Source organism: Oryctolagus cuniculus, chromosome 17 (genome assembly GCF_051225735.1).
Source record: "Oryctolagus cuniculus isolate XC-2025 breed Fujian yellow rabbit chromosome 17, ASM5122573v1, whole genome shotgun sequence".
In the NCBI taxonomy this organism is placed as follows: domain Eukaryota; kingdom Metazoa; phylum Chordata; class Mammalia; order Lagomorpha; family Leporidae; genus Oryctolagus; species Oryctolagus cuniculus.
In genome coordinates this window covers 54,128,990-54,143,058 of record NC_142883.1, presented here as the reverse complement: position 1 = coordinate 54,143,058, position 14,069 = coordinate 54,128,990, and the positions used below count along the sequence as shown (strand labels likewise).

Sequence of the window (14,069 nt, the reverse complement as noted above, 5' to 3'; positions counted from 1 at the left end):
GAAAAGGAAAAAAAAAGAGAGAGAGAGAGAGAGATCTTCCATCTGCTGGACCACTTCCCAAATGCCCACAACATCTAGGGCCAGGCTAGGCCCAAGCCAGGAGCCTGGAACTCCATCCAGGTCTCCCATGTGGGTGGCAGGGGCCCAAGTACCCTACCTATCACCTGCTGCCTCTCAGGGTGGGCGTTAGCAGGAAGCTGGAACAGGGAGTGGCGCCAGGGCTGGAACCAACCCGCTCAGATACGGCATGCGAGCATTCCATGTGGCTGCTTACCTGCTGCGCCACACATCTACCCCACCTCAGACCCGTGTGCCACCTCCCGAGGCTGGGAGTCTCTTTTTGCTGGTCCCGTGGCTGATCTCCTACCTCCCAGCGTTCACCTTGGAGATGGCACCATCACCACCTCCGGAGTGCGTTCCTCTTGGTGGGGAGCACACAGGAGGACAAGTGCTTAGGTGTGTAGCTTTTCCTAAGAGTGGGCACCATGCAAGACCTTGCAGGTGCTCTTCCACTGCTGGAGGCCTTTGGATGTCCACGGTGCAGGGAACACCGAGGGAGGCCAGGACGAGAGAGCAGGATTTGGTACTCAAACCAGAGTCCTTTTGATTTCTACCAGGTTGCTGCCCCAATAGCTTGGGCTTGGACATGAGAGGCTAGAGAGTTCTGGCAGGGTTGGAGCTGGAAGGAGGAGAGGTGCTACGCAGCATCTGGACCAGGGGTTCTCGAGCGCAGCCCAGGGCAGTCTAGGGACACAACCAGAGGGCCCAATGCCTTCTCTCCGTGCTCTGTCTGCCACTGTCCATCATTGAATCTAGTTGGTTGATTTACTGCTGAGGTCTGAGTATCATTGGCTCTTGTGTCTGATAAGACCGACACTACCTAACAAGGTCCTTCTTGGTCTGCGGTTCAACGAGAGACATGGAGAGGCCACCGGAGCTTCAGCTGGCCCCAGGAGAAATAAACAGTGATAACCTAATTGGCACTTTTGTGAGGTTAAGGTAGAAGGACCCCTTGAGCCTCCTGTTGTGTGCAGCTCAGTGGCACGCCTTGGGATATTTGCTATGAGAACCAGGGAGCAACGTGATGCCCTACTTGACTGAAGGGAAGAGAAGGAAGTGGAAGTGGTCCTGAGTTATACATCATTCCAGAAACCGAGGACGGAAGACCCAGCATGCATTGTTGTGGAACCCATAGGAACTCATTGTTTCTTGTAGCTGCAATTCTAGGAGTAGTGTTGGCTCCAGGGCTGGCTTAATCTAGGGGCTCTAATAACGTCCCAAGGTCTTTTTTCCATGTCCTGGTTTTGCTTTCTGCCATCGCCACTGTTCTCACACAGGTCCTCCCTGTGCTGGCAAGGCAGTCACTGGCAGATTCAGGGTGATCTCTTCACAGTTCTGATTTCAACAGAAAGGGAACGAGCCTTCAGTCCAAGTCCCAGGAGTGTTCCTCACTGCACCTGGGTGGTGAGGTCTCAATGCCTGCAGGGTGGCATGCTCTGCTCTGCCAGCCAGACTTTGCCCATTCCTGGGCCTGGCAATGCAGCCCGGGCAGCTCAACCTTCGCAGGCTGAGAATGAGAGATGCATGGCTTCCAACATGACAGTTGGGTTGCTATAAACCTAAGAGTGAGTTCTCAAAACAGATGTTGGGGCAGACATTTAGCCCAGTGGTTAACATGCTGCTTGGAACATCCAGCATCCCACAGCAGAGTGCCTGGGTTCAAGTCCCAGCTCTGCTCCTGATTCCGGCTTCCTGATCTTGCACAATCTGGGAGATAGCAGGTGAGGGCTCAAGTACTTGGGTCCCTGCCAAAGTTCCCAGCTCTTGGCTTCAGCCTGGCCTAGCCTTAATGGATGTAGGCATTTGGGGAGCGAACTAGCATATTGGAGCTTTCTATGTTTCTGTTTATCTGTTTCTCTCTCTCTCTCAAAATAAGTAAATAATAGAAATGTAAAAAAATAAACATAAAAATAGATGTCCACTATAGAGACCTTGGGCAAGTCACTTCCTGTCTCCTGCTTCATCTTCTACATGATGTACAACAAGAGCACAAGATAGTCTCACCGAGAACAATCATCCAAACTGCCTGGCCCCTTCTGCCTACAGCTCACACAGGATTCCGCCCCCTTATGCAGCACCCTTTGTCTTAGCATCCCCAGGAGGTGTTTCCTACAGAGTCACCAATAAGTCCCTTAGTTCCAAGCACCTGTATTTCCCACCACAGGCAAGGCAACCGCACGCCCGTGAGATGCCCAGGCGATGTGCTGGTCTGCTGGGGAGCCCTCCGGGTTAGACTCTGTTAGAGGGCCCCATGCAGAGGGACAGGGGCCATGGAAACAGCTTCTGGTGTTGCCTCCTGGAAACAGCAGCTTTACCTTTTGTCTGCAGCTTCTGTTTTCACACCAGACTCAGACACTGTCCGTGGAGCCAGAGGGGACCAAGGCCATGCTGCTGCCCACTCCACTCTCATGTCTTTAATTTGAAAAATATTTTTGCTTTTTTTTTTATTTTTTGAAAGGCATAAAGACAGAGAGTCAGAGATCTTCTGTCCATTGCTTTACTCCCCAAAGACCCAGAACAGCCAGGGCAGGGCCAGGCTGAAGGCAGGAGCCCTGATCTCAATCTGGATCCCCAGTTGGGTGGCAGGGACCCCAGTGCTGGAGCCACCACCTCCTGCTGCCTCCGGAGTACACACCGGCAGCAAGATAGAATCAAAAGCTGAACCAGGACTCGAACCCTGGCACTCCGATACGGGATGCAGGTGTCCCAAGCACCTGCCTCTCCCCCTCCATTTCTGTCCCTTGGTGGTTACCCAAGCCTATCAGATAGGCCCAGAGAGGTTTGCGCCTCAGCCTCAAAGGCTCCTGGGGGGATGACCACCCACGGAAACCACAAAACCAAGCTGACCCCACCGACGCTGGCCAGCACGTAGAGTGTGTTCCTAGGGAAGGACTTCTAAGTTCTAAAGGCTGCACATTTAGGTGGGAGACTCAGTCTAGCTAGACTTCAGCATGTACATGTTGCCAAGGAAAGCCGCACCTCCTTCCCTTCTTCCTGGCTTCGTTCACATGTTAAAATCATTTGGATGGTTTTGATATGGGATCAGAAGCAGGCCAGACAGGACTTGAACCAGCGCCCATATGGGATGCCAGTGCTGCAGGCAGCAGTGTAGCCCACTATGCCATGATGCAGGCCCCATAATCCAGTTTAAAAGTGGTTAAAGACTTATAGATATTTTTCAAAAGGAAGTATGCAAATCATCAATGAGCAAGCACATGGAAAGCTGCTCCATGTCATTAGCCGTTAGGGAAACGCTGATGACAAAACCACCATGAGACACTATTTCACAGCCATCAGGACAGCAGGTGTAAAAAGTTGGAAACTACATGTTGGCAAGGGTGCAGAGAGACAGGAACGCACATGCATAGCTGGTGGGAATGGAAGGTGGGGGTGACTGCTGTGGAAAATCGCTGGACGCTTCCTCAATATGCTACCCACGGAATTCCAGTTCCAAAGTCGACAGCAGGCGCTCCAACAAGGGTTTGTATGCCCCCATCCACAGCGGCATTATTCACAGTGGCCAAAGGGTAGAAACAACCTAGCGTCCATTGCCAGAGGGATGGATACGCAAAATGTGCTCCAGCCAAACAATGGGCTATCATTCAACAGCCAGGAAGAGGAAGGTCACCCCAACAGGTACCACAGCGGAGACGAAGCTTGAGGACATCGTGCTAAGTAAGTCAATCACAAGGGGACAGAAACTGTAGGAGTTCACTCATAGGACTTAGCTAAAACAGGCCAATTAAAGGAGAAGGCCTTTAGCCTCTCGTATAGAAGCCTGCTTCCCACACTGGAATGCCTGGGTTCAACTCCTGACTTGTGCTCCTGGTTACAGCTTCGTGGGAATGCAAGTCCTGGGAGGCAGCAGCTCAAGTGGTCGGGGTCCTGGACTGCATTCCCAGCCTCCAGCGCTCACGGTCTGTGTTCCTTTTCTCTGTCGCTATGCTTTGCAAATAAAAATAAATAAATAAAACTTAAGGAAAAACATAAGGGAGGCAAATGCATAGAGACAGAATGTGGAAGCATGGCTGTGAGAGACTGAGGGGAGGGGGAGGAGGGAATTACTGTTGGTGGAGACAGCGTTCCAGCCGGGGAAGACGCAAAGCCTCCAGAGACAGATGGTGGGGAGGGTTGCACACAACGGGAATGCGAGTGACACCACAGAAGCATATACTCTTAGAATGGTCAACTTCATGTATATTTTACTATAATAAAAAAAATCGCTCTGGATCTTATAAAAACACCAATACCCAAGACCATTCAGTCTAAGCCAATGAGAATGTCTGGAGTCAGACCCCACCGTGGGTCTTTCCAGTGTCCCCAGGATGGTCACGTGGGACTGGGAACCAGCAGGCTGGACCTTCAGGCATTTCTGGGTGATCTAGAAAAAGGGGGATGCCTGCCTTCTGTCCTTTGACCTCTGACCTCTGCTTCTGGCCCACTCACTCCTCTAGACCATGCGCTACCCAGCTCTCTTTTTCCCACTTTTGGCCAGGAAGCATGTAATGGATTTCCCAGGCCTGTGAGCCAACCCCTCAGCTCTCATGAGACACCAGTGTAAGTCAATGAACAAAACGCCAGTCACCTTAAATAAGCTTGTTTTAATCATTAGCAGTACAAGAGCAAGCAGTGCATGTGAACACACGCCCCCCCCCCCCCCACACACTCCGGTCCGTGGACTGAGGGGTGGGGGACATATTTACAAACGCTTAGAAGGAAAATAATTTTCCTCTGTAAGTGGCAAGATCCTGGATGACTTATGCCTGGCAGCCCCTGATGCTCCCGAGAGACATCTCTGTCCCATCTTGTTCATGAATGTGTATCCAGCCCTCGCTGTGGGAGCCAGCCCTGTGCTGGGCACACGCGGGGCACACGGGTCAGCCTGGTTTTCTGGGAGCCACGGCAAGCACATTTGTAGAAAGGGAAAAGCCACAGACTTTAACAACTGCATTTTGGATCATGTCGATACCAAGAACCAAACCTCTGCTTCATTTATGCACTGGGCTTGCGAATCTACTTCAGCTCCCAACTTCCCAACCAGGACGGAAGCCAGATGAGGCAAGAGAGGCACTCAACTGGGGTGCAGATTTTAAGGGGGCACCCAAAGTTTCCAACATCAAGAAAAATCGTATTTTCATGCAATCAGTTAGAAATCAAAATTCATATTAAAAAAGACCCAGATGGGCAGAACCTCTGCCTTCTCAATAAAGTCAGGAACCAAATCTGGATGATCTGGCCTCACCTCATCCCAGCCCTGATTCCAAAAAAAAAAAAAAATTATGGTTATAAATGGTCTGTGCAGTGGTGCAATGTGTGGATTTGGTTTTTTAAATATTGCATTCAAATATTATTTTGAGCTGAGTATTTCAGAGACCAGTGCCTCCGTGGTCTCCCACCTCGCCCCAGCCTTGCTCGAAGGTTTCCTTGAGACCAGAGTTGCCAGGACAGCAGGATGCGCCATGGAACTTAAACTTACTTAACACAGGAAGGTTATTCATTTGGCTGAAGTTCCCAGGTAATCGAGTCCCTTCCATTTCTGTTTGCTAAACCCGGCACCCCTATAGGAGAAGTATCCTATTGTTCCCCCTAAGATAAGGCGGTATGTGGTCCCCAGCAGCATCCCCCACCCACCTGCACGTGCGTGTCACACACCCCGAAAGCGCACTCCCGTGCACCTGCACGCTCTTTCCACAGCCTTCTTCCCCCTGGTCCCTCCTTCGGCCTCTTGCTGCACAGTTTCAGTCCCTGAAGTCTAACCCCCGTTGCCTGGCGCTGCTCCGGCTCCAACAGGGCAGGGCCTGGTGCACAGCTGAGATGCCCCATCAGGCCAGCCCAGCGAGGGGCCATGGGACTGACTCTTGGGGCCATCCTCGGCGTGTCCAGATCCACAGTCCTGTTGCTTTACCTGGGCCCCCTTCTGCTTTGAGCATCTACTGACCATCTAGGGAATAGGATTCTGATCAGCAGGGACCAGGTCAGGACGAGAACAGTGGTAAACTTGCCTCTTGGAGCAGGTGCCGTGGTCCTCTATATATCCACAGCAAACCAGAAAGGGAGGAGTATTCCTCACCCCAGGGATCATGGAGCAAGTGAGCCTCCCAAAAGCACAGCTCAGAACAGCAGGCAGGAGAGGCAAGGAAGGACTGAGGACAACATCCAGAGGATCCCTGGCAGCCGGAGCCCATCTTCAGAGCAAAGATGGGGGTGCTGTGGCTCCACCAGAGCTTGTGTGGACCACGGACAGAGAATTGAGAGGGAGGGGCAAGATTCGACCAGAGGGGAAAGGGAGAGGAGCAGGTAAGTGAGTGGGGGTCTCCATGGCGGCTCAGCTATGACGTGGAGCCTCCCACTCCATCCTGCCACGGGCCTCACCAGGGGGGCTCTGGCTCCTTCACACCATGCCCCGTGCCCTCCAGGGGTGGGCTTGCATCAGATTACCTGGGGGCCTGACAGTCCCGCCTCCTGACTGTCATCCCAGATGCACCTTCTTAGGGTCTCCACTTGGTAGAGTCTAGGATTTTCAAAACTTCCTGGGGTGGGGGTGGAGGAATCCTTATGGGCCCTAAATCCAACCTCAGAAGGAAACTGCGTACCATGCGTGGGAAAAGGAAGGGTACTGGCTGGCCTCTGTTTAACAGGAGACCTCTCTTCATCACCTGAACGTCGGGCCAGGCCCAGAGGCCCGCAGCCCTTCTGGGAAACAGACTGGCGGGGGTTGCTAGGGTGAGGGCGGGCAGAGGCTGTGAGTGGCACACCACCTCTGTAAGACAGAGCTCCTAGAACCTTGAGATAGAGCTGACATCAACATGGGTGCAGCGAATGGGGACGGGATGGCTCTGTGCTCAGCTGTCCCCCCACCCCCTGCCTCCATCCTAGGCCTCCTAGGAGTCCCCCGGGGCACGGGCCTCCTAGATCTCACTCTCTTCCAGAATCTCCTCCATGGTGTTGGCCAGGGTGAAGTCCCCCTCGCTGCTCTCCGACAGGCTGCTGCTGCCCCGGGGCCAGGGCGGGTGGCCCCCATGGGGCCGGGCACCCAGCTGCCTCAGACCCCGGGCAGCCGGGTGCAAACTGTCGGGCGAGGACTGCGACGTGCGAAGCGTGTCGGTGCCTTCTCCCTCCGAGAGCTTCTTGGGACATGTCCCCAGGAAGCGCAAGTGCCTCCCCAGGACCCAGGCTCTGCAGCCCGAGTGGCGAGCCAGCCAGAAGCGGGCCCAGTGCTTGCGCAGCTCGGCCTTCACCTGCCGGGGGACACAAGGGTGAGGTTATTGCCTTGGGATCACGTAGCCCTGTGTGCACTGGGCGAATGCTTACTGATTACGCTGGGGAAATTTACCTTCTAACCAGAGGAGACCGACAAAGAGAGGCAGCCAGAGGCAGGTGAGCAGACCCACTGGGAGGCCTCGAACAGGACAATGCAATGGGGAGTCTTACATAAACATTATAGGAGACCACTGTTTGGGCTTAAGCTCTGAGGCTGGGATGAGACCAGGCTACAAATCAAAGTCAGTCCCTTGTGCTAAAATTCCACATCACCAAACCAAACCAAGCTGTTCCCTGGCCTTCAGAAGTACAAAGCAACAGCCAAGTTTCCCACAGGGCAATTTCCATTGCCATGGTAATGAGGTTCTCTCTGCCTTAATCCTTTCTCCCAAAAGGCCAGCTGCAGCCAGGGACCTGATGCTGACCCGCCAGTCACCCAGTCACGTTTCTGTTCTTCTGTCTCCCTGTCTGTGCCCTACAAGGAGTCTCTTTGAAATGGGTCATCTGCTCTCCCTTCTCCATGTCTGCTCTCTTCAGCCTTCTTCTGTCTGCAACTTCAACCTCCTCTGCTCTCACTCTGCCCAGTCTTAGAACCGCAAGTATAGCGGATTAAGATCATGAAGCCAGGCTGGCTGTGGCACAGTGTAGGTTAAGCCACCGCCTGCAGTGCCTGCATCCCAGGTCGGGTACCTGTTAAGTCCCAGCTGCTCCACTTCAAATCCAGCTCCCTGCTAATGCGCCTGGGAAAGCAGCAGAAGATGGCCCAAGTGCTTGGGCCCCTGCTGCCCCTGGAGGGGACCTGGATGGGGTTCTAGGCTCCTGGCTTTGGCCTGGCCCAGCACCAGCCACTGTAGTTGTTTGGGGAGTGAACCAGTGAATACAGATGTCTCTCTCTCTCTCTCTTCCCCTCTATCTCTGTCACTCTGCCTTTCAAATAAGTAAATCTTTCTTTAAAAAAGATCATTAAACTAAATTGTTGTCCCTTGGGTCCTTTGAGAAAAACTTGAGATGAGGAGTTTAGATGGCATTTGAGCTAAAACCCGCTGATGGGGGAAAAAAACCCATGCGAAAACACAATAGGAGCAGAAGGAAGAAGAGTGGGAGAGGGTTTAGTTGTCAAAAGCTTGTGTCCCATTATCAAGAGACAGAAACCAAGATTTAAACCTGGAGTGGGCAGAGAGGAGGGGGAAAGGGGACTGGAAACTTAATCAGTTCCTAAAGAGGGGAAGAAACACTTGCTCTGACCTCTGCCTCTCTCCCCTTCCAGTCTTTTCCCAGGGGAGCAGAGAGCAGCTTAGGGCTGCACAATAATATTGACAATGAAAATAACCACAGTTTGCAGGAGCTGAGCCTCTACCGTGAGCCTAACATGCCTGAGGCAACACCACCAGGTATGGGCAGTGTTACCCCCACTTTGCAAACGAGAAAACTGAGGCTAAAGAAGGTACAGCAACCTGACCAATTCACAGAACTCTCAAGCTGCTGAGTCAAGGCTTAGATTCAAGTTCAAGCTTTTACATTCCAAGCATGGAAAGCCAAGACACTGTGGCAAAAAAAAAAAAAAATGTCCTACATGAAGGATCTCTGTGAGAGAGACCCCAGTGGAAAGAAGGGGCCATCAGGCCGGCGCCGCGGCTCACTAGGCTAATCCTCCGCCTAGTGGCGCCGGCACACCGGGTTCTAGTCCCGGTCGGGGCGCCGGATTCTGTCCCGGTTGCCCCTCTTCCAGGCCAGCCCTCTGCTGTGGCCCGGGAGTGCAGTGGAGGATGGCCCAGGTGCTTGGGCCCTGCACCCCATGGGAGACCAGGATAAGTACCTGGCTCCTGCCATCGGATCAGCGCGGTGCGCCGGTCGCATCGCACTGGCCGCGGCGGCCATTGGAGGGTGAACCAACGGCAAAGGAAGACCTTTCTCTCTGTCTCTCTCTCTCTCACTGTCCACTCTGCCTGTCAAAAAAAAAAAAAAAAAAAAAAAAAAAAAAAAAAGAAGGGGCCATGAAAGAAGGAGGTACTTTTCTCTGAAGGGAGGAGAGAACTTCTACTTTCCAATGGCCTTGACTAAATACTGACGGAGACTGTGGATTCAAAAGGCTTCCATAGCCTTGGCAGCTCACGTCAAGAGCCTTGGGTGATCACTGACATCATACATAGGAGTGTTAATTGTTAAATCAACAACAGGAGTCATTGTGCACTTGCTCCCCATGCAGGACCTCTGTCCTCAATGAGTTATACTATGAGAATTAACTGTAAAAGTCATCCTCAGTTTTTTGTTTTTTGTGCAAATTGTTGAACTCTTTACTTAATATAGAGTTGGTCTTTTGTGTATAAAGTTAATTGACAGTGAATCTTAATGGAGAATGGGACTGGGAAGGGGAGAGGGAGGAGGAGGTGGGGTGGGAGTTGGGGTGGGAGAGCAGATATGGTGGGAAGAATAACTATATTCCTAAAGTTGTACTTATGAAATTTGTACTCCTTAAATAAAAGGTTTTTTCGAGGGGAAACAAAAAGTTCAAGCTTTGAATCACCTTGCATTTCAGCACTGCTGCAGGGCCAAACTGGCTTCTGAGCAAATCCACACCCCCACCCCGGTCTCTTCACCCCTCCGAGCTGCCTCCTGTTCCCACTCCTGAGTGCCTCCAGTACGAATTTCTCCCCATGTGTGCTGGTCACTGCACATCTTCCCATAGGTTTCACACAAGCAGAAAGCTCCAGGGGCAGTAGGATTCTAGCCCTAGCCTCCTAGGAAGGTGGACAGCAGCATGCAACTCATACCTCTCCATTGGCAAAGCAATACTGCAGGGCCACGAGGAATCCCTGGAACGAGAAGAAGACGTGGCATGGAGTGTGGCTGACAGTGACCGGCAAGGTCCAAGCATCCCCCAAAGCGGCACGAAACTACCTCGCTCACACTGACTAGAACGAGTCACCTTGGCTGTGCTCGCTTGGACTTTCATTACATCTCCACCACCCAGTCCATTCCCACTTCGGTGTTTGTTTCCTCCAAAGTCTAAGGCATTCATGCACTTATAAAAATACTGGCAAGACCACTGTCCCATTCCCATTTGTCTATAGCAGGCATTGGCTTTTTTTTTTTTTTTTTTTTGCCTGACTTGCATCCTTTCCTTTGGAAAACTGGCCATCCTCTGCTCCCTATGCTTTTTTTGTTGTTGTTGTTGTTGTTGTTTTTTGTTTTTTGTTTGACAGGCAGAGTGGATACTAAGAGAGAGAGAGAGAGAGACAGAGAGAAAGGTCTTTCTTTTGCCGTTGGTTCACCCTCCAATGGCCGCCGTGGCCGGTGCACTGCGCTGATCCAATGGCAGGAGCCAGGTGCTTCTCCTGGTCTCCCATGGGGTGCAGGGCCCAAGCACATGGGCCATCCTCCACTGCACTCCCTGGCCACAGCAGAGAGCTGGCCTGGAAGAGGGGCAACCAGGACAGGATCCGGCGCCCCGACCGGGACTAGAACGCGGTGTGCCGGCGCTGCTAGGTGGAGGATTAGCCTATTGAGCCACGGCGCCGGCCTCCCTATGCTTCTAATATAGCTGTCAATCATGTGGCTCCCATTCTTAAAAAAAAAAAAAGTCCATGACCACAGTGAGTCGGCCCAAATGGGCTGGTGACCCAAGTGGGGCCAATCTGTGTTCTTTGCACCAGAAAAGAGAGGGCTGTGTTCGCTTTCTGACGCCCACTGGCTTTACAGATGACATAGACCCAGAGGACCGATGGGCACCTTCCCAGCGACTGGAGAAAGCTCATCTGGGGATGAAGTCAACACAGAGAAAAACCGAGGCTGGAGATGGTGACAGGCAGGTTTCTGATGATGTCATCTGAGTAGCTGGACCCAGAAACCCTTGATCGTGAAGTTCTCATTTATATGATGTAATAAGAACCCTTTTCCTCTTATCAGAATACTTCTTTTGGGGTACAGGTGGTTAAGATGCCACTTGGGGTGCTCGCATCCCACAGTGAAGTGGCTGACTTCCAGTTCCAGCTTCCTGCCAATGCACACACCGGGAGACAGCAGGTGCTGGCTCAAGTGGTTAGATCCCGGCCTCCCATGTGGGAGACCCAGATTGAGTTCCTGGCTCTTGGCTTCGACTTGGTCCAGCCTCAGCTGTTTGCAGGCAACTGGGGAGTGAACCAGAGCATGGGACACTACTCTCAGTCTCTCTACCTTTCAAATAATTAGAATAAAATAAATATTTAAAAATATTTCTTTCGGGAAGATAGATCATCTTCGCCAGTGGCTTCCTCACACTTCGAATAAAGTCAACAGAAGACCCTCGGCGATGGGCTCCATGTCTGTGTGTTGTCAGTGCTGTTATACCAACCACGCTTCCCCTCGGCCACCCCATCCCAGCCGAGAGGGCCTCTGGGACCCTTCCAGCAGGTCAAGCTCTGCTCTGGATCTTATGTAACAGTGGATCCAAACGACAACGATTCATCCACCTCACACACTTCCTACACCTAAGAATCTGGCAAGAGTGTAGCTGCACGCTCCAGCTCAGGGCCATGCTGAAGCCACAGCCCAGATGTTGGCTGCAGCTGCAGTCCTCCGACGGCCAGGAGTGCCTGTAAGGGGGCCCACATGGCTGGCAGGCTGGTGCTGTGGCTGGTGGGAGGACCCAGTTTCTCTCTACAGAGTGTCTGTGTGTCCTCATCATCACACAGCAGCTGGCTTCCCCCAAGGGGTGCCCCAAGAAAGCTGGGTGGGAGCTGCAAGCCCTCTTAGGACCTTGTTACACACTACCACCCCCACACCCTAATGATCACACAGCTCGGCCCTATTGAGCAGGGAAGGGGGCTGTGGAAGCAGGAATCCCTACAATTATACAGCATTTTCATTGACCAAGCATTTGTGTTGAGAAGGTTCCAATACAGTGATAATCTCTTGAATTTGGAAGATTTTTCTGGATTTACCATTTGGCGTCCAGAGATCCGGAATCAATGACAGTTTAATGTGTATTCAATGTGGTTAATTGACTGTTTATTTAGTTCATGTTTGCTTCCATGGTCTTCCCAGACTTCCACCCTCATGATCCGTTGGCCACTGTGATAACCTCCGTGGCCTGGCTCTCCCTAGCTGTTAGGCAGGTCTGTGGAATATGGGCTGTGGATCTCATACTGGGGTTTGATTTTTGTGTCTCATACACACTTACATGTAGGAAAATTCATTAAAAAATGCCAGAATTCACAAGGAAAGGACACAGCTAAAGCAGAAAATGGCAGGCTACCTCCTCCTATATCTCTTGATGACTTTAAAGTATGGTCCTGAGGGCTGGCTCTCTGCCACAGTGGGTTAAGCCATCGCCTACAACACCAGCATCCCATACGGGTGCTGATTTGAGTTCTGGCTGCTCTGCTTCCAATCCAGCTCTCTGCTAGTGAACCTGGGAAAGCAGTGGAAGATGGTCCAAGCCTTAAGGCCCCTGCACCCACGTGGGAGACCCAGAAGAAGTTCCTGGCTCCTGGCTTCGGATCAGCCCAGCTGCGAGTGTTGCAGCCATTGGGGAGTGAACTAGTGGATGAAAGACCTGTGTGTGTGTGTGTGTGTGTGTGTGTGTGTGTCCCTCTCTTTTTCTATAACTCCGCCTTTCAAATAAACAATGAATATTTTAAATAAAATGGGCCGAGAAGAATTTATTTCTTTTCTCTTCCCTACATGGGCCTTATTTAACTTGTCCCTTCTGGAACCAGGCCAAGACTCTCCAGGCTGGCTATGATGACATCATCATGACATCATCAAATGCTGGCTTCTGCCCCTCCCTTTAGCTCCTAGTTACTCCACAGCTGCCCCCTCTAAATGGCACCACGGTGGTACCAGTTCATCACTCCCACACGTGCAGTCTCATCAGAGGCTCACAGCCCCCAGGTACATGATATCAGACAAACCAGCCTTCAGAGTGCAAATTCTCACAAACAATGTGCTGAAAATGGGCTTCCACATGGCCAATGTGTGTTTTCACCTCCCCAGGTTCTACCTTCACTGTTTTAGGGAACCCCTGGAGTCTGGCTCTTTTTTTTTTTTTTTTTTTTTTTTTTTTAGACAGGCAGAGTTAGACAGTGAGAGAGAGACAGAAAGGTCTTCCTTCTGTTGGTTCACCCCTCAAATGGCCACCACAGCTGGTGCACTCCGCCGATCCAAAGCCAGGAGCCAGGTGCTTCCCAAAGCGGGGAGCCAGGTGGTCTCCCATGTGGGTGCAGGGCCCAAGCACCTGGGCTACCCCCCACTGCCTTCCCGGGCCACAGCAGAGAGCTGGACTGGAGGAGAAGCAACCAGGACTAGAACCCGGCACCCACATGGGATGCCAGCGCCGCAGGCAGAGGATTAGCCAACTGAGCCACGGCGCTGGCCCTGAGTTTGGTTCTTATTCTAGAAAAGGCAGGTGGGAAGGGAGCAGAACACCTGGCTGTCACTTCACATATCACCACCACTTGGCCGTCTCCCCAAAGATCCACTGAGCACAGGAGCCTGGCGAGACACTGAGCGGCGAGCCCTTGGAAGAGCCAAGGACCCCCCAACACAACAAGGAGGGGAAGCTACTAGGGCTCACGCCTGCCCTTGATTCCCATGGAGGAGCCAGTAAGATCCGAGCCACACACACGTGCCCGCCTAGGCTCTCACTGCCTGTGGGACGGAGGGGAATTGTGCTGGGGTATTCAGAAGACAGGCGGCCTCAGTGCACACACAGGGCTTCTAAATCCCGCCCAGGACAAAACACCCTTCAGAGTCGCTGTGCCTCCTCGCAC

The 14,069-nt window shown here is 52.3% G+C and overlaps 1 protein-coding gene across 2 annotated transcripts in view; it reads right to left on the bottom strand.

The window, feature by feature from the left end:
* Positions 1 to 6,833: 6,833 nt before the first annotated feature.
* The window catches only part of GLP2R (glucagon like peptide 2 receptor), a 78,299-nt gene continuing 71,063 nt past the window's right edge, over positions 6,834 to 14,069 (bottom strand). For both annotated transcript variants that reach the window (XM_089318379.1, XM_070061385.2), the window contains exons 12-13: positions 10,092 to 10,133; positions 6,834 to 7,298 (exon numbers count right to left, since the gene is read on the bottom strand). In XM_089318379.1, coding sequence (XP_089174505.1) covers positions 6,969 to 7,298; positions 10,092 to 10,133 — 372 coding nt within the window. In that variant the 3' untranslated portion in view covers positions 6,834 to 6,968. The remainder of the gene's footprint in view (positions 7,299 to 10,091; positions 10,134 to 14,069) is intronic.